At 39.6% G+C, this 21,119-nt stretch overlaps 1 protein-coding gene across 2 annotated transcripts in view; it reads right to left on the reverse strand.

The window, feature by feature from the left end:
• Nucleotides 1–14,043: 14,043 nt before the first annotated feature.
• Nucleotides 14,044–21,119, reverse strand: part of ADGRG7 (adhesion G protein-coupled receptor G7) — a 73,688-nt gene continuing 66,612 nt past the window's right edge. For both annotated transcript variants that reach the window (XM_050782060.1, XM_050782059.1), the window contains one exon: nucleotides 14,044–14,779. In XM_050782060.1, the coding sequence (XP_050638017.1) occupies nucleotides 14,522–14,779 (258 nt within the window). In that variant the 3' untranslated portion in view covers nucleotides 14,044–14,521. The remainder of the gene's footprint in view (nucleotides 14,780–21,119) is intronic.

Here is a 21,119-nt window from a genome sequence, read left to right on the forward strand (position 1 = left end):
GCGTGAGCTGCGCCGATTCACGCATGCGCGGGGCGTGACCAGGCACTTCCGGTTTTCTGGAAAGCATGTATTTCCGTTTCTCGCCAATGGGCGGGGCGTAGTGCGCTGTTCTAGACTTTTTGAGAGCCGGTTGCAGGTCTGTCCAACTTTAAGTGGTTTTTGTCGTTGTTGTTGACCATTGTAGTAACAGATGAAAAAAAAACCTTTTCTTCCACAAATCCATTCATTCATTACTGGGAGCCTACGCTTTGCCAAGCCCCGTTCTAGGAATGGGGGTGAATCATTTTGTGAGCAAGGAGTTTCCAATTCAGCAGGGAAGACCGACAGCGTTTATAAGCCAAGACAAATCTGTGACTGTGTAAAGGACAAAAGCTGGGAAATTAAGGCTAATGATTCCTGAGTGATTTTTGGAGGATAAGGCATTTGAGTGTGCACTACGTACTCTTCCCTTCTCCTTTACCTGTTCAAATAGAAATACAGTATAAGTGGGAATTTATAGCCAAGGCGTGGCAGTCGGTCAGTGGATGGAAAATTACTAAGAGGAAATGTCAGGGACAAGGGAGATTCTGGCTAAACCAACACAACAGGATTCTAGATGAAGACAGGCCAGGATAACAGACATCACCTGGGGGTGGTGGAGGATGAGAAACCTGATCAAGGGTGAGGGATTCTTACTATACTGACTTAACAAGGTTCTTTGCTGAAACTGAGTTTTACAAGAAGATGCACAGATGGGCCTAGGAGAAGGCTCAGGAGCCTGAAGTTTGGCCAAGCAGAGAATCTTTGTCACTTCGAAGGTGGAGACTAAGCCAATAAATAAAGCATTTATACCCTACCTGGTCTCCAGTTGTTTACCAGTTATAAGAGAAAAACTTAAGCTGAATTAAATTTAAAGGAGTTTAATTGAGCAACGAATGATTTCACAAACTGGGCAGCCCCCAGAATCACAGCAGATTCACAGAGACTCCAGCACAGCCATGTGGTGGAAGATTTTAGACAGAAAAAGGGAAATGAGGTACAGAAATCGGGAGTCAAGTACAGAAACAGCTGGATTGGTTACAGGTTGGCGTTTGCCTTATTTGAACACTTAGCAGTCTATGAGTGGTTGAAGGGTGGTGGCTGGAATTGGCCAAGACTAGGTTATTGTTACAGATGCATACTCCTAAGTTAGGTTTTCATTCTTGTCTATTAAGCTAGGTTACAGTTCATCCACAAGGATTCAAATATAAAAGTATGGAGTCCTTCTCAGGCCATACTTAGTTTGCTTTAACACCCAATACTCGTAAAGGACCTGGGGTAAATTCAAGTGTTTCAGGGTGAGAAGCTATGTTCTTTTACTACTATGAGTAGTGTGATATTTTTCAGTTATAAGTCTCTGAAACTTCTGTTTGAGAGTGAAATAATGTAAGTTTAGACTGTTCACTTCTGATTTGTATTTGCCAACAGTTGTATTGCCCTTTGAACAATTGTTTGCAGGGATAAGGTTGTGGAGTACTGCAGAAGAAATGAAAAACAGTTCCTGATTGCTCTCCAAAGAAGTTATTCATTGCTTATTTTTTAAAATGGAATAATACAGATTTAAGGAGATGCACTGCTGTCAGATAATAGTATTATGATGTCATTAAAATGGTTTGGGATGGGGTAAAACCACAACCATGTGGCAAAGGTAAAATATTCCCTGAAGGAAGTAAATTATACTACTGTTATAGTAGTATATTTAAACTAAAAAGAGGTCAGATCCTGAGGCAGGAGATAAGGAGATGAACCTTGGCCTATTATAAGGTGAAAAGAATATCTGCTGAGGATCCCCAGTGAGGGGGCACTCAAGAGTCCTGCTACTGAGGAGAAATAAACTGGTCCCTGTTACACTGTGGTCATCCGTATGCTAGGAAGAGAGGCACCCATAAGCTGGCCTTGTGGAAAGTCTGGAGCTCATGGACTCTGAAAGCAACTTGAGGCTCTTTATGTTGTAATTTCCCTCATGCTTCATCCCCAAGCCATCAGTAAAGTCTTGTTTAATGGTAAAACCTGTTCCCAACTATTTCTGTGGAACTTGAGAGGTGGGGTTCTGGTGATTTCTCAAGTCGAAGCTGATGCACATCTATGTACTTAGGCTAAATACATACAGGTGATAACTAGACATGAGCCATAACCTGAATTGAACCAGTTACCTCACTTACCAAGAACATGGGTCTCTTGTACTATGTCTGTAGATACATACTGGCCGCGTTTTCTACATCTAGATGAATTTGGTTTTAAATGAACACTGAGCATAGTCTTGAACTAGAAAATACTACTCATTTCTTCCAAGGAACTGCTAAGAAAAAAAAAGAAAATACTGCTTAATGGTAGTATATTAAAGTTGAGGATATGTGAAGGAAGGAGAAGCAGTGCAAGGAAATACCTTTGACCCAGACTGTAGCAAGGAGAGATATGAGATTCTGCAGTACACAGGTTATTTTCCTTGTTTCATCTGAAGAAGGGTTAAGACTTACGCTGTGGTTTTAAGAGAAGGAGTCAACCAACCAACTTACCTACCACCTGCTCTTTCTCCCTGAAAGTCTGTGTAGCTAAAACTCCTCACGTGGAAAAGGGGGGAAAATCCTAAGAATGAAAACAGGATTCTCAGACTGGACAAGAAATGAGACAAAGGCTATGAGCCCCATTAGCAACTTAGGTAAAATCTGTGTTTCATCATGTCCTTCTTTAGTATTTAGTATACATCATTTTGAAACTTCGAGTCATCTTATATACCCTCAGAAGAACCAAGGAAAGGGTGTACATTCCTCCTTGGATGAGAATTTCCAGCAAGAAGTTATGTCCCTTGCCAAGAATCAGCTCTGTTGTGGCAGCAGCTAGCTAAGTAAGAGAACTCCAAACAGAAGGGGAATCATGAGGACCAAACAGGAGCCAGCTGGTCAGCTCAGCCTCACCTCCACTGGCTAAATGTAAAGATTCACTTGTGTGAACACAGGAAGCTACCACCCTATGCAGAAATAATGAAGGAGAAAGGTAAAAGGAATGATTTTCTTACTTGGTGTCTTTGAGTGAGTGATTCTTAGCACTAGCTAAGCAAAATACTTCAACCTGTCCTACCAGCTTCACATCCATGAAGACCCTAAAATGTTTTTGCCTTACCATGGGGCTCTATGTCCAACCTCTCTTTAGAGAAACTACTCTCAAAGGCAGTTCTTTCTAGATTTTGTATCCCTAGAGGCTGATCTAGACATTCAATACATAGTTATTGAGTAAAATAATGAAAACTAAGTTCCCTGCCACTTTACAGATCAAGCTCCCAGAAAAAACAAAAGGATCAGCTGTCAATGGGTAAGTCCCTAGCTCCCTAGCCATGTAGGATTTGTCTCTTAGTAATTTGAAATCATTCACTTTTCTTCATTTGCATCCACTGCAGACAGTGCTAAGTTACCTCTCTGCTAAATTACCTCTGTGCTAAATTACCTGTCAGATTTCAAGTTGAAAGAGAAATGGAATTGTGAGCTGAATTGCATCCTCCCCCCAGAATTCATATATTGAACCACCTCAAAGGGGACTGTGTTTGGAGATGGATTCTTTAAAGAGATGATTAAGTTAAAATGAGGTCACTGGAGTGAGACCCTAATCCAGTATGACTGATGTCCTTATAAGAAGAGGAGATTAGGACACATAGAAACCAGAGATGGGTATGCACAGAGGCGAGACCATGTGAAGAGACAGCAAGAAGGCAGCCTTCTGCAAGCCAAGGAGAGAGCCCTCAGAAGAAATCAAACTTACCAACATTTTTATTTCCAGCCTCCAGAATTATGAGAAAATAAATTTCTGATGTTTAAGCCACCCAGTCTGTGGTGTTCTGTTATGGTAGCCCTAGTAGACTCATACAAATGCCACAAGATGTGCAAGAAGATATAACTTTTCATTTGATCAAGAGTAGCTTTGTTAGGCTCATTTAAGACACCTAGGCCCAATTAGCTAGGCATGGGGGCATGTGCCTGTAATTCCAGCTACTGGGTAGGCTGAGGCAGGAGAATTGCTTGAACCTGGGAGGTGGAGGTTGCAGTGAGCCAAGTTCGTGCCACTGCACTCCAGCCTGGGTGACAGAGTGAGACTCCATCTCCAAAAAAAGAAAAGAAAAGAAAGAAACCTAGGCCCAGCATGGTGGCTCCTCATGCCTATAATCCCAGCACTTTGGGAGGCCAAGGCAGGATGATCACTTGACCCCAGAGTTTGAGACCAGCCTGGGCAATCCAGTGAGACCCTGTCTCTACTAAAAATAAAAATAAAAAAAATTAGCCAGGCATAGTGGCATGTACCTGTAGTCTCAGCTACTTGGGAGGCTGAGGCAGGAGGACCCGTTGAGCCAAGGAGGTCAAGGCTTCAGTGAGTCATGATCTCACGCCATTGCACTCCAGCCTGGGTGACAGAGTGGGACTCTGTCTCAAAACAAAGAAGAAGAAGAAGAAAAAAAAAAGTAAAAGAAACCTAGTTGCCAGAGTCTAGGAATCATGCATATCAGAGACAAAATCAAACTCTGGGTACTTGGAGACATTCATGTCTCTAATCTAACATTTATGCCAAGGATCCTGCTTTTAGTCCCTCCATATAAATGCATAATTAAACAGCATTCTCAAAAAGGCATTTCAATAGAGACTTACAATAAAAGATGCGAAGTAAAACTACAATGAGATACTGTTTTTCATATATTCATCTGAGAAAAATAAAATAGTTACGTAACACTTTGTAAAAAAAAAAGTATGTGGCATTCATGCTTTGTTGTGGGGACATTAAATAGTTCATATCAATATCTAAAATGCCTTATGACACAACAGTTTCATTTGCAGTGTACCAGAGAAACGCTTGCACATAAGAGCACAGTTATTAATGTTTTGTTTTCAAGTGAAAGACTATAGAGCAATTAAAAGAAATGTACACATGCATACAGTTAGATATCAAAAACATTTTGATAAGTGCAAAAAGCAAGTTTTAGAAAGTTACGTTAGTGTGCAGAAAATAGTTAACATAGTAGCCTGAGACTGCTCTTCTCAGAAAGGCCCACTTGCAAGATTGGCCCTTGGCTGGTGTCTGACAATTGGATTTTAGGAGTCTTCTCATCCCATTATTTGGTAAGAATGATGAACTGTGTCTAAACTGTTTGTACAATGTGATTTATGCAGAATACCTGCTTTCTTGAAGTCTAGAATTTTGGTACATGCCAGGCAGCGGTTGCCTATGTGACCAGGCCCCAATAAAAACCCTGATTAATGAATCTTTCATGAGATTTCCTGGCAGACAATATTTCACACATTGTCACAGTTTGTTGCCAGAGAAATTAAGTGCATCCTGTATGACTCCACTGGAAGAGAACTCCTGGAAGCTTGCTCTAGTTTCCTCTGCACTTCTCCCCATGCAACGTTTTCCTTTGCTGGTTTTGCTTTACATCCCTTCGTAATAAATAATAGCTATGAATGTGAGTCTTTGCTGAATCTAATGAGTGCTTCTAGTGATTCATCAAACCTGGGAGTGGTCTTAGGGACCACTGACACAGTTCCTTATACCATTGATGTAAAAGAAAGTACATAAGACTGTGAGTTGCTATGAGTGTGTAATGTATGTACATATTTCTTAAAATCTGAAAGCTTACACACAAAGCTCATTACAGTGGTTAATTCTGGGGAGAAGAGGAAAAAGACAAGAGGGGCTTGGATTTGGTGGTAATGGTCAAAGGGGACTTTAGCGCTATCTGGAACACTCTAATTTGTTGTTCTTTGTATTTTTTTTTTTCTTAAGGAAAATATATTCATTTGTTACTTAGATGAGAAAATATTTTAAGTTAATTTAAGAACAACTTCAGCCTGCAGTTAGATTCACAAAATTTTAGAGATAGCAGGAAATTTAGAGTTCACCTAGTCTTGCCAGTTCCTTTATAGAGACAGAGCCTCAGGTTCTGATGCCTGGGTAAATGGGGTAAATGTCTTGCCACAAGTCACATAACTTATAGCTGAGACCACAACTCCCAGTCCAGAATTATTCTTTACCCTGCTGTTGCCTATTGAGTACTGGGCTAGAAATATCATTTTCTTTTTTTTTTTTTTTTTATCACAAAGGTCCATAAAGTCTCAGTTGTTATATCATGGCTTCATAGCAGCTTATGTTAAAGTTCAGCAGATTATAAAGGTCGCACTTCCACGTGTACAGAAGCACCAACTTGCAAGGTTGCAAGAAAAATACAGATAAGAATTGAACTATAGTTCTATGAGAAATACTTTGTAAAAGATAGCAGCTTTAGGGCATACCACTCTGCATTGCTTTTTCTTCTTTTTGTTAAAGGGTTAACATATACGGAATTTTTTTAGAAATATGATCAGTGGCCTACAAAAGAAATAAATAAACTACTTTCAGTTTCTGAAATAATTCACAAATTGGACTTCAAAACTTTCATATATTGCTGTTGGGAGCATAAAATGGTGCAAACATTTTAGAAAACTGTTTGGTGGTTACTTATAAAGGTAAGTATACACTTACTCTATGACTCAGCAATTTCACTACATATTTCTTATTTTTTAATTTTTTTTTAGATTCAGAGATGGGGTTTCACCTTCTTGCCCAGGCTAGTCTCAAACTCCTGAGCTCAAGCAATCCTGCCCTCCTAAATTGCTGGAATTACAGGTGTGAACCACCGCACATGGCCAGGTATTTCAAGAGAGAGAGAGAATAAATATATCCACACAAAGACTTGTATAACAATGTTAATAGCGCTTTAATTCACAATAGTCAAAACCTAGAAACAACAAAATGCCCATGAACTGGTGAATGCATAAACAAATTGTGGTATATCCAAACAAATACTACTTAGCAATAAAAAGAAACTAACCACTGATACACACAACAATATAGATGAATCTCAAAAATATCCCGAGTGAGATAACCCAGACTCAGAAGAGGACATACTGTATGATTCGTGTGATATTCTGGAAGAGACAGAACTGTGTGTATCTGATGATGGAAAGCAGATCAGTGCTTGCCTGGGGCTGAGAATAGGGGAAAAGTCATCAAGGAATGTTATGCAGTCATGGAAACATGTTTAATCTTGTCTGGCACAGTGGTTTTACAGGTGTATGAATTTGATAGAACTCATCTAATTGTGCACTTAAAATGAGTATATTTATTGTATGTAAATGATACATCAATAAAATTAATTTAAAAATGAAAGAGAGCAAACCCTCCACCAAAGCAAACAAGCAAAATGAAAACTAATTTCACCAGTCAAAATTAAGGAACACAAATATAAGACAAAAGACAAAAACAAACAAAAAAAAGGCCTGGCCCGGTGGCTCAAGCCTGTAATCCCAGCACTTTGGGAGGCCAAGGCGGGCGGATCATGAGGTCAGGAGTTCGAGACCATTCTGGCCAACATGGTCAAATCCCGTCTCTACTAAAAATGCAAAAATTATCCAGGCGTGGTGGTGCATGCCTGTAGTCCCAGCTACTGGGGAGGCTGAGCCAGAAGAATCACTTGAACCCGGGAGGCGGAGGTTGCAGTGAGCGAAGATCGTGCCGCTGCACTCCAGGCTGGGCCACAGAGCAAAACTCCATCTCAAACAAACAAACAACAACAACAAACTCCTCACTGATCCACTTTTGATACTAACGTTTCCTTTGGTGCATTAAGTGTGCCTTTATGTGTACATAGTATTGTGTAACTTCAGAGTAACACTGATTATACATAACTTTTCAGTGTATGCACTTAGCAGACTTGCAGGCATGTATGCGAATATACTAAATTTACAAATGAGATATAACAGTCTCATCTTGGTCTCTGTTCATTCAACATAGTTTGCCCTCTGATTTGGTAATATATTCAAATGGACGTTTTCAAAGAAACTTAATGCCAATTTCATGTACTGTTAAAATAATTGTATTTTCGCCAAGAAATTGTGGTTTAATTGTTAAGAGATAGACTTGTAATATTTCTATATGTCCATATTTATGTAATATTTCTATATTTATGTTATATTTCTATATTTATGTTGTAATATTTCTATATTTTTATATATTTCTATATTTATGTTGGTTAAAAAGCTTACAGTCTAATTTGTGGCTGATTCCTAACAAAATTACAAGATTATGATTCTTGGGTATTATTCTCATCCCTGGTCTCATACTTTTTGTTTCTATTCTTATTTTCCCTTACTCCTGACTTCTTAATCAGTTTTTCAGCAACTTTTATATCTTTTTTCAATTACACATTATAATAGGTACATAAGTAAATGAAGTAATGTAGATGTCACATTTGTAACATTACTTTGAACCTCCCCGTGGTTTTAAAATTGTTTCTAATTAATAATTGCTAGTAAAACTTCTCCAAGATTTAGTGTTTTCTTTTTAAGAAAAGGCAGGTGGACACAAAGAGACAGAAAACATTCGAAAGGAAAAAATAACTTTGTCCTGGAACCCCACTCAACTGCTATCTGATGTAAAGAAGGGTTAGAGATGTCATATGTCATACATAAGTCATCTGATGTCACGTGGCATATTTATGCCACTGTTCTACATTTTAGAAGTTTCTGCATAGTTCTTAACATATTTCTTAATCTAACATGAAAAATCATTCTGCCTGGGTAAAGGCATATAAACTCAGAAAATCCTAAATGTTCTATTAATCTTTTGGACATTTCCAATCAAATCCAGAGTAATCATTTCATTATTCTAAAAAGAGAAGAAAACAATAAACTGGAAGAAATATTTCCACCAAATTAATAGCTAAAAGACTAAGATCTATAATAGATAAGAAACACAAATTTCTGAGAAAAAATTACAATAGCTCAATTGAAAATGGGTAAAAAATATAAATAAGAAAATACCGAAATAAACAACTATATTAAAAAAGTTTATGGTCCTCCAAATGTTGATGACATTATACATGCTTGCAATGTTTTCTAAACAATATACCAATATACACTAGGGTCTTAAATTTATCTGGTCAAGAGAATTTGGCACATTTATCTGAGTCAAGATAATTTATCTTAAGGAAATAATGAAAAAGAAAGGAAAAAATATATGCACTAGTTTATTCATCACAGTGTCACTACAATGTTAAATATTAAAATGATATAAACATACAATAATAGGGAAACAACTTAGTAAATTATATTATGCAATCATTAAGAAGACTGCATAACTAGGTAATAAGTGAAAATCAAATCATGTATTGTCATTAGTTATGTAAAATTCTTATGTGTTCAGACAAAGAGCATAGGAATTATGGAAAAATAGAAAATAGTCAAAGTTAGGGAATTATGGATTTTGCTTTTGTAAAAGATACGCTTTGTGAATATTGCATTTTCTAATCCCAGCAAATTTCAAGTGTATAATACACTGTTATCAACTATAGTCACCATGCTGTACATTATATCTCCAGAACTTATTTATCCTATAACTGAATGTTGTACAATTTGACCAACATCTCCCCTTTCACCCAACTTCCCAGTCCCAGTCCATTCTACTCTCTGTTACTATGAGTTTGACTTCTTTTTAGATTCTACATATAAGTGAGACCATGCAGTATATTTCTTTCTGTGTCTGAGTTATTTCACATATCATAATATCCTTCAGGTTAATCATGTTATTACAAATAGCAGTACCTCCTTCTTTTTAGAGGCTGAATAGTACTCCATTGTGTGTGTGTGTGTGTGTGTGTCTGTATCATAATTTTTTTATCCATTCATCCTTCAATGGACACTTATGTTGTTTGTATATCTTAGCTATCATGAATAATACCACAATAAACGTGGGAGCAGAAATCTCTCTCTGAAGTACTGATTTCATTTCCTTTGGATATACACCCAGCAAAGGGATTGTGGGTCATATGGTAGTTCTCTTTGTAATTTTTTGAGGAGCATTCATACTGTTTTCTATAGTGGGTGTACCAATTTCAATCCCACCAACAGTGTAAAGGGATTCCCTTTTCTCCACGTCCTAGCTAACACCTGTTGTCTTTTAACATTATTGATCATAGCCATTCTAACAGGTATGAAGGCATATCTTATTGTGGCTTTCATTTGCATTTCCCTGATGGTTAGTGATGTTCAACATCATTTCTTATACTTGTTGGCAACTTATAGGTGTTCTTTGGGAAAATGTCTACTCAGGTTCTTTGCTCATTTTTTAATCAGGTTTTTTGTTTTATTTTGGTTTTGGTTTTTGGTTTTTGGTGTTTTTTGTTGTTGTTGTTGTTTTTGGGCTTTTTTGCTATTGAGTTATATGTGAATATTTTTTAAAGCTGAAATTGTTACAGCAGTTTCCTCTCTCAGTAACCCCCTCCCCGCAACCTCCAGTATGGAATTGTCTTGGACCTCCTCTGAGGAGCCATAGGAACTAAAAGGTTACATTAAGGGGTTTCCACAGAGCCAGAGGGCTCCAGTGTTCGACAGACCAGTAAAATCCAGTTGACATTTCTGTCTCAGGTTTCCCAAACACTTACAAAAAATGCCAAGCTCTTCTGAATGAGACAATGACAAGCTGATAGCAATGAACTTGAGAATGATCTCCCTTTGTTGGTGACAGGGAAGAAAAAAAAAAAAAAAAAAAGAGGCAACTTTAACTTTAAAATAGGAAAGGTAAGAGAAAAAGCAATCCAAACTCTGACAGTTTAACAGTGAACTCTGAATTGTCACTTAAGACCCAGAAAAGGAAACGCAAAGGTCGGGATGGTTTGTTCCCCAAAGAAACTGCACAAGCCACCACAACCAAAAACAAAGGCTATTGGTCACAACGATCACACAAAATAAACCAGAAAACACTGAAAGGCACAGCTGCCCATATACAATATCACAGAAACCAGTTCTGCAGTACCTTGAGTCTCTCTTTCCTGCAATATCCTTTTTTTAAAGTAAGTCACCTTTCTGCTCTTCTAATTCCTCTTTTTGCTCCTCAACTTCCAAGGCACCAAATAATTTCTTGGTCTCCCTAATTTCTTGATCTCCCTACCGACCCTATTAAAACCCTGCTCAGACAAGCGAGATGACTGACAAGTTTTAAAGTAGTTCTTTCCCAGGGGGTATTTGTACTTTGTCAGGGAGTGTAGTAGAAGTTCTTTTATGTTTTGATGCCAACATCCCTTCTCTGATGTAAGTTTCCTTTCTCCGGTCCATGATATCCTGTCAACCAAGTCATCTTCCATCCCTCCACTTCACAGTGGGTATGTGACCCAAGCTGGAGCAATATTCCCGGAACACAATGCCTGTGGGTACACGACCCAAGCAAGATATGCCAGTCCTGGGCCTGTTTGCCCTCAGTTCTCTCCTCTCCCTGCACCTGTTGTATTGGGTAATACAGGGGGACTTGGCCCTGGCTCAGCAGGCTGAAGCCAATGGATGATGCTGATGGGAGGCTGCAGGACAGGAGGAAAGGGGAAGCCAGGATTCTTCTCCGGTTATTTTTTCTGGGTAGAGCAGGCTGTCTCTTTTTGGCTCCAGCTCCCGATTTCAGCCGCAGGCCCTGGCTATGGAAATTCTTCTTAGTTTATCTCTCTGGTTTAAGAGAGGTTTCTACTTTCTCATTTTGCTAATCTCTACATTTCCTGCCTCATTCTCCAATTTGTCTCTGAGCTTGTTAAACACCGCGAAACCAACTGTCTGCTTTAAAATTTTATTTTAAATACTTAATGTGCTTTCTTTTTTCCTGCTGGAATGATTACTAGAATTAGAGTCATTCCATGAGATTTTACTTGTGGATACTAAGAGAATAAATGTCTCTTCCTGTTAGATCATTAGGCTGTAAGATTAGGGATGCCAATAGCCAATTTCCAGCTACCTAAACCCAATTTTAGAATCACATCAAACACAGAAGCACACGGAGCCAGGAAACAGAGAGAAAAAGAATATCTGACACATTCTTAGCACTCCCTGTGAAAGGATAGAGTTCCCTTATCCACGTCACAGGGCATGTGACAGGGGTGTGGCTCCCTGGGCTCCGTGCCTCCCAGGCGGAACATGTAGACAGGCAGGTGAAGAGGTCGTGGGGAAAGCATTTGGGACTCAATCCCACGGCACCATCCATGGGTGGGTGTCTGCCACTCCCAGAGCCCAAGTGGTTGTGTGTTACAGTGTGCTCTTTCAGCCTTGCCATCTGCAGACAGCTGGTGTTAATCAGTTCAATAAGCCCCTCTGCCTTATCGCCAGGGCAGAGGGCCAGTGTGATAGCTTTCTGTATCCTGAGTTCTTGCCTAGTGGACCGGCAAAATCGAATCACACATGGGCTTGAAGGATGAGTGCGAGGTTTCACTGAGTGGTGGAGGTGGCTCTCAGTGAGGTGGATGGGGAGCTGGAAGAGGGGAATGGAGTGGGAAGGTGATCTTCCCCTGGAGTCTGGCTGTCCTTGGCCAACGTTCAGAAGCCTCTTCCCTCCTTCTCTGCCACACCACCCCACCATTCTCCACCGCTCTGTTCCTCTGCTCCTCTCAATGTTCAGCTGCTTATGTGTGTGTCGCTAAGGTCTCAGGTTTATATGGCCACAGGATGGGGGTCATGTGGGCCAGAGTGACCTTGGAAAATGCAACATTTGGGCATGAAAACAGGAGTGCCTGTTCTCACTTAGGTCCATGGGAACAGGCCCAAGGGTGGAGCCCTCACCAGGGACCCTGCCCTTCTCTACCCAGCACTTCCCTGCCCCCTCCCACATCACTTGTTCTAAATAGACCTAAAGTTAGCATTATCATATATTTTGTAACTCAAACCATGACACTTGAAGGTAAAAGGGGCTGCTAGTCATGCTTAACTCAGAAAAACAGGCACAAATTGGGACTTGCCCAGGCAAACTAAAACATACAGTAATCCTACCAACTCGGTCCTTGGACTTTACATTAACCAATCCATTAAATTACCTTTCACCTTTAACCTAATTTGAGTTGGGTTTCTATCATTAAACTGAAAATTGCTGACCAGTGCACGAGACAATGATTTAAATCAAAGGAATTATTTCCTAGTGGTAGCATTCATTTCAGGGTAGACAGAGGAATATCCATGTCCACCTGAATTAGTCACAACAATTGCATGTGGAGCTTGCACATTTATAGCCCAGTATTTCAGCAACATTTTATGGAATTTTAGTTACTATGCCCCAAAAGCGCTTAAAAAAAGTGCAAAAAAAACAACTGTAATTACAAAGGGAAACACATACACTTACCCTCAGGCTAAATATGGCTCTTTGGTGATTTTTTTTTTAACATTTAAAGTGGCCCTTACTTGAGGTTTATTTTCATCTGAATACAAATTTTGAGTCAACCACATCTTATCATTTTCCCTGTGCCCTGCTACTATTTAGGTGCAGCCCTATGATGCCACTAAGAACACTGGCTTTTGAGGTCTGCTTTTATTCTTTATTCTCTTCCCTTTACTTTTTTCTGTTCTCCTGTAAATATAGGCTCTTGTTGGCTTGCCCAGGAACCCAACAGTCTTTTACAACTATTTCTCTAAAAAACACACATTCTTTGGGGAGTGCCAAGCCCACATGACATTTGTTAATCTCTGAATTCCGTGCACTGACAGCAGTTGTCTCACTTATGGCAAAACAGAAAACAGCAATTTAAAGACTATATATCCTAAGTCCAGTGGGAATGCTCCCCACCCAAATGGAGGCCATTTTTTTATGAGGAAGCCATTCGTAATTCAAGTGTTTGACTTTCCATGAGAAGTTAAATCTTTTAAAAGCCATAAACAATGATTATGACTAAGTTCTCATTTTGGGGGTCTCAGTGTCACTTCCATGAAAGGGCAGATATATTAAGAACTGGAAGGAAGGAGAATGGCGTGAACCCGGGAGGCGGAGCTTACAGTGAGCTGAGATCTGACCACTGCACTGCAGCCTGGGCGACAGAGGGAGACTCCGTCTCAAAAAAAAAAAAAAAAAAAAAAAAAAAAAGAACTGGAAGGAAATATCCATTTACTAACAAACTAACCTGTCTCGCTGCCCATTTCTTACAGAGCCAATTACCCTGGTCACAAAACATAATTTTTTTTTAACAGAAAAATATATCCCTTTCCAAAGGTTGAATTGGTGCCAAATTCTTCATTGGAAATAAAAGTACAAGCACATACAACTGTAAAATATTTAGAGGTCAAAAGTTTAATACATACAAGCAAATCCCCAAACACTGTTCATCAGGAATAATTTTGTTCTGGAAGGTGAATTTTTCTCTTTGTGTCCTTTTTAGTAACTTGTAAAAGAATTTGTTATAAGTTCTACATTTTTGTCAAAGTGTGTCACAAAGATTTAACGATATAAGGAACAATGGTACTCTTGTATGTTTTGTGAAATTCTTCACCTCATTCAAGTACAAATCTATTGAAAAATAGAAAAACTACCAAGTCCATTATCCTGGATAATAATAAACAACAGGTTTTATCTAATTCTTAATCCTAAGCAAAATACATTGAGGAAGACTTTCTGAGATGACTGGGAAATAAAGGAGAGAAACAGATAAAACTCAAACGAGTTGATTAAAAAGACCACAACAGGTAAGTTTTACCGTCTAGATGCTTTGCTTTGCTTTGTCACTTTCAGAGAGTGTGATGTCCTCAGTACTCGGAGAGGTTTCCAGTAGCCTAAAGTGTTCATGTAGGGTTGGCAATGACCTGAGGAAGTTATACATCCTTATACGCAGCCTCAGCCGAGTCACTGAAGACAATGACTTCTTTCCCCCAATAGACGATAGCAACGTCAACACTTTGGAAGCTTCAGTCTGGAAGATTTTTGTTCTAACAGTGTGCAGGAAAAAAATTTGCAATCCCTGCAGATAGAACAACAGTTCAACAACCCAACGGTAAGTGCTGAGACACAGTGTCAAGGAAGACATTTTATTTCACTCTGCTACCCATTCTTCTCATCTGCATGGCACTTCCCCAACTTGAATTTGCCAGTCTGCAGCTGCCATGCACTTTTTAATCTAACAGGCTTGAGGCAAAGTTTTTCCCATATACAAAGATCTACATGGAATAGTACAACAGCAGACGTAGGAGATCTGTGTTCAGGTCCTGGGTTGCCACTAGCTGGCTGTGTAAATGTGCTTATTTCCTAATCCTGATAATCTTCAACTTTCTGAAGGAAGAAGATTAACTATGAAATACCTAATTCTTCTTCCAGTTCTAACATTCTGTGATTCCATATTTCTTTGAGTTTTAGTAACATAACTAGAAATTTGTGCACTTAAGGACAAAAAAATGTAAAGCCCTTCTAGTCACTGCTTTTCTGTACTTTACATATGAAGACCAGATATACATGAGAAATTGAGCCACAAAACACTGAATATTTTCTACATGTTTCCAGTAAAAACTACCATTTATTGAAGTCATATTAGTATCAGACCCTTGCTTTTCACTTAATCCTCCCCATTTGATCATTCTCATGTAATCCTCACATCAACCCAATACAACAAGCCTTATCATCCACATGTTTCAGATAAGGAAACTAAAGTTCAGATAAACTAAGTAGTTTGTCCAAGATCACCCAACCAGTACTCAGTGAAGTCTGGAATTGAATTCTTACATGTTTGGCTCCAAAACCCCTCCTCTATCCAATATACAGTGCTACCTACACTGTTGCCTGTAACTGTAATAGAAAGTGACTGCAAAGTGTATCATAGTTTTTAAGATGCCTCTGTTAATTCTTTATTAATATCCTTTGTGGAAATGACAGATTAAATAGCATCTGTAGTTAAGTTGATAATATTGTGTCAATGTCAGTTTCTTGATTTTGACAGTATACCATGGCCATATAAGATACTATCATTTGGGAAAGCTGGACAAAGAATATGTGGGAGCTGTACTATTTGTCCAAAATTTTTTATTAAATCATTTCAAAATGAAAAGTTATTTTTAAAAATAAATATCCATGGATGTCTCCCACATTGGCATCTATAGGGCCCCAACCCTTTTGAGAGTTTATTTTTGGAATCGTATTCTGTCAGTACTGTTATTGGAGACTTCTGGTACTATGGAAAGACCCTGATAGCTTGACTAAAATATCAGTAAGTGTTGGCAAGAGTCTCTGGCCAAAAGTAGAAAAAATAGCTTCCTTATTACTCAACAGGTGGTATCTAATACATCAGAAGAAAGGCCCTTATGAGAGTGTGTGCTTGGAGACACAGGTTTCAGAAGGGCAGGAGTAGTCATTGGCCATCCTGATTGTTCAAGGGAGAGAAATTTATTTGGGGCACATGAGAAATCCAGTCTCTAGAAAACCATCTTTTTTTGTGGCATACACTATTTCATCTGATTTTTCCAGAATTTAAATTCTAAGGTAAAACTAAGATTCAATCAAATTTCTGTTGGTACAATAATTAGGAAAAGATCTTAGACCATGGATAATTCATAAAAACACCATCCTGTTGGACCTGTTTGGGTGGACTCCCAATATTTCCGTGCTTCCTAAAATCCCAAAAATACTATTTGAAAAGAAAAAATGTGTAGGCCAGACTGATTACCACTAACACAAAGATCGAATTGTGCCTTCTAAGTAATATCTGTAGCAAATAGTAAATGTTTATTTATTAGAATTATAGCATTCTAAATCTAGAAGTTTTATGTGTGAACAAATCTAGTTATTCCTACACTTCAATGTACATAGAAATCACCTGAGGTCCTTGTTTAAAATGAAGAGTCCCAGCTCCTATGCCTGTAGATTCTGATTGAGTAGATAAGTGGTGAGGCCCAGGAATCAGCATTTTAACATACTATGTAAGTTCTGATGTAAGTAATATTCAAATCCATTTCACAAAACACTGTGTTGATTTTAACACACATATTGCCCCCCTACCCTATTTTGTATTTTGCATAGCTCACCTACAGAGGTTATGTGATTTTCCTGTAATCATAGGAATCAATGGTAAAGCTGGATAACAGCCTAAGTTTCCTGACTTTTAGCTCCATGTCCTTGCCACATTGTCACACTCTATTTTACCATGTATAATTTTTATCATTTTACCATTAACAATTTTTACCATTTTACCATTAACATTTTGTTACGGACCTCTCTTTTATAATGTCCCCTTCCTATGCATGGAGAAGAGAATATCCTTGACTATGCCTTCATTCAGATTCCTCCCTAAATTCCTGCTCACTCTGGGCAACAAGCCCATGAATCAATTGGCAATGTCAGACTAGGCTTACCCTATTTATCGACCTTCTAGGAGTTTCCATTAGATATTGACAATCGTAAAGAACTGAGTTATATCCATGTATATTTAGTAGCAGGCACCCCTCCATTATCTAAGAGAATTAATCCTAAAAGGTGCTGGAGAGGGCTACCTGGGATAAAGGATGAGGTTCTTAGAGGCATTAAATATGGTGGTAGCAATTCAAAAAGCCAGGCAGCTCCCCAACTGCATTATATAGTCTGATCAAATGCCTTTCTAACAATTTCCATTTTATATCAAAGACTGTCCTCCTCAATGACATTTTACCATAGCCAGAAACAGCCAACATGACACCAGGTTCACACCGTAGTTACCGTTCTTAGCAACTTAATGGGATAGTCATCAAAACTGCAGTTTCTTCAAGAAATACAGAATAGCCCATCCTGATATTCAATAAAGATGTTATCTACTGTGAAAGATATGCACAAGCAAGTTCCTTGCACTCAGAGAACTGATATTCTAGTTGTGGAGATGAGAAGAGTATACATAAAAAGTTAATTTTATACGGTAAAAAGCAGAGGGGACAAAAACATTTATAAAACAATATTTTTATTTGATAATGAGTCATATTTCTTCATTTAGTTGATAGTTAATAAAGCTAGAATGAGCACCACAAAGAAATAAAGCCCATCAATAAATAATCTGTGTAGATTGTATCAATGTCACTTTGATAATGTATTAAAGTTACGTAAGATGTGATCATTGGAAAAGTTGAGTAAAGGGTACAGGGGAATTCTCCATACTATTTGCAACTTCTTATGGGTCTAAAATTATTTCAAAATAATTTATTTTTAAAAAGAGATGACATAAAAATGGGGGAAAATATAAGAATTTTGTTTCCTTCTCAGGCTTTATTTTCACAACATAAAATTTCCACACGTCTATAGAGTGTCAATGAATAAAGGTGATTGCCAAGAATTAAATGCCAAACTAATTCATAGTTTATGTGTCATGGTATCTAAAGAAAAATTATCAACTGGAAAAGTCCTCATTAATGTTTACCAACTAACCACTAAATAGTTACTCAAAAATCACTACCATTAATGAGAGACTCCTTAAAGTAAGAAAGTCAAAATAACAGGACATTCCAATATAAAAGGACTGGCAAAACATTAAAAACATTTAAACATAGAGTTAAGTATAAGAAAATACAGTTAATATAATTATCAAACATAATCTAAGTATTATAAATATTTCTTAAAAGACAATAATGTAGACAGTATAACTTAACTACAACATGATAAATTTTAAATTGTACCAACAAAACTGCAAGAAGCAGTTAAACTGTGTTAATATTATTACCTGAAAAAGAGAGAAATCAGTATCTATTGTTTTACTCTGGAAATTGAAATTTGTATCTTATAAGTTGTAGTAATATTTAATAAACAAAGATTATAATTAGTAGAATTTAAAATAGAATGAAAATACTCCAAATAGAGGAAGTTATACTAAAAAACATAATTTATATAACACAATATATAAAACTAAGGAGGCAGTGATACATGTACAGGGAAAAAATACTAAGATAACACAATAAAAACAAACATTAGTTTTAATAGCTAGTATTTAACTAAATAGCCAAACGTTTAACATTTTTAATAAAATGGCAAACCTGGTCAGGCACAGGGGCTCAGGCCTATAATCCCAACACTTTGGGAAGCTGAGGCAGGATGACCACTTGAGCCCAGAAGTTCAAGAACAGCCTGGACAACATAGTGAAACCCTATCTCTGTAAAAAAATTGAAAAAAAAAAAATCAGGCAGGCATGGAGCCACGTGCCTGTAGTCACAGTTACTTGGGAGGTTGAGGTGGGAGGATCACTTGAGTCCAGGAGATTGAGGCTGCAGTAAGCTGGGATTGTGTCACTGCATTCCAGCCTGGGTGACAGAGCAAGACCCTGTCTCGATACATAAATAAATAGATAAAATGGAAAAACTATGAGAAAATTATCAAAAACAAACAAATCTAAATATGCAGGATCTAAAAAGAGATAAGTTAAAAACAAAGTGATGAGAAAACTTAAAAATAAGGGAACTAGCATAAATAAATTAGATAAAATGAAATAAAAACAAACTAGAATTTGCTACATTGCTATACGGAAAATCAGATTTCAAGATAAACTGGGACTGAGAGACTTTTTATACTGCTGAAACGTATAATGCTCCATAGATATATAAAATACCATATCCATGAATTAACAGGAACGTGATAATACAGCATTGAATTGTATAAAGACAAATTGCTAAAACAGTCAGAAGAAAAATTAATAGACAAATAGAATAAAAGGAAGTTTTACACACCTCTTTCAGTCTCTGATGAACAAGTTAAAGGTAAATGAGGTTTTATTACAAAATAATTTGAGAACTGAAGATAACAAGCACCTTTAAAAAGTATTGTTAGTGTTACGGGATCCTTGGGGTGTTGTTTCACCAGACAGAAATATATGTGGCCAGTGGCACCTTTGCCAAAGTTTAGCTCTGGTCCACTGGGCTCATTCCTCCCACTCGGCCTGGCAGGCTGTGCTTGGCTTAGCTACCGGCCTGGATCCCACACCTGCCAAGGATGAGCCATGTGTGGAGCGGCAAGGGGTGTGTGAGCGAGCATGGGGTCCGGCCACTGTGCACAGCCAGGCAGGCCAGCCGCGGTGGGGCAGGCAGCTCCAGGCACTGGCACAAGCGCCAGCTACCTGCGAGGCTGCAGCTGGACCAGGCTTACCATAAGCAGCTTGCATGGCTAACACCAGGGAAGCCGGTGACACTCAGAAGCTTGGAGACACCAGGAACCTCAGAGCCCTAAAGAGGGTGTCACAAACCTGGCTCAGGGAGCTCCTAGGTCTGGGCTCCCCGAAGGGCCACAGCTCTTCTCTCCTCCCTCCCCTCCTTGTTGCCCACAATGTGGAGAGCAAAGGGCATGTTTCAGCCCTGCCCTGTTTGTGTTACAGCTCTTTTAGCCCTGCCGTTCTGGTGGGTTTCTAGTTCTTGTTCTGCATCCGGAATGAGGTATGCAGACAAGTGGAGGGTGAGCAGGACGAAAGGGAGCTTTATTGAGTGATGGAACAGCTCAGAGGACACCCGCAACCGCAGTGGGTAGCTCCTCTCCTTAGCCAGGGTGTTCCGATGAGTGCTCAGCTCTTAGCAGAGAGGGTCGCTCTTCGCTACAGCTGGTCATCAGGCCCTCCCCGGCTTTAAGGTGGGGCTTCACCACGGACCCGCCCCCTTCCGCCCAAGAGCCGGTCTGCCTCCTGCCTCTATTCATGGAAGTCAGGCAGGGGGGTCTTCCCGGACCCCTGAGAATGCAAAGATGCCTCGGTCAGCAGCTGCGACAAGGCAGCTGCAGCTGCACCCAGGGAGCTCCCACCCTGCCAACTGAGAAGACGTGGGGCTCCCGCTTGTCCCCGATTCCCGCTGGCTCAGTGGAGTGTGTAGCCCTGGCAGCCCCTCCTCACAGCCTGGAGTGGGAGCTTCAGGTCCTTGCTGGGCCCGGGCCAGCGACCGGGGCAGGGGTGACGTCACTGCAAGTTCTTCTTGCGGCCCCAGCAGTCAGGGACTGCCTGGGGCTCCCCCTTGCCTGGCTCATGGCCCTGCCTGGAGGGCACCTCCGGGAGCAGATCTTGGGCCCTGGGCCTGGCCATTGGAAACGTCAGGCTCGTCGGTCACCTTGATGTGGAGCACATCTTGAGGACGCAGCCTCGGGTGACCAGGAACACGGACTGTTCCCGAGGCGCAGGAACTTGGCACCGTCGGCGGGTTGGGCGCGGTGGCCACGTTGCTCGCTGGGTCCTCGAAGTGGGCACTGCTCCCGCTTCCCACCCCAGTCCGCTGAAGCGTGACCCCAGCTCTACATCTCGGGCCTGGCCCCCACGTTCCATGTGCAAGTGTGGCACCGCCCCAGGCCCAGTTCCACCCGGGGCCCCTCTCTGCTTGCTCTTCCGTGCCTG

The sequence above is a fragment of the Macaca thibetana genome, chromosome 2, assembly GCF_024542745.1.
Source record: "Macaca thibetana thibetana isolate TM-01 chromosome 2, ASM2454274v1, whole genome shotgun sequence".
NCBI classification, from domain to species: Eukaryota; Metazoa; Chordata; class Mammalia; order Primates; family Cercopithecidae; genus Macaca; species Macaca thibetana.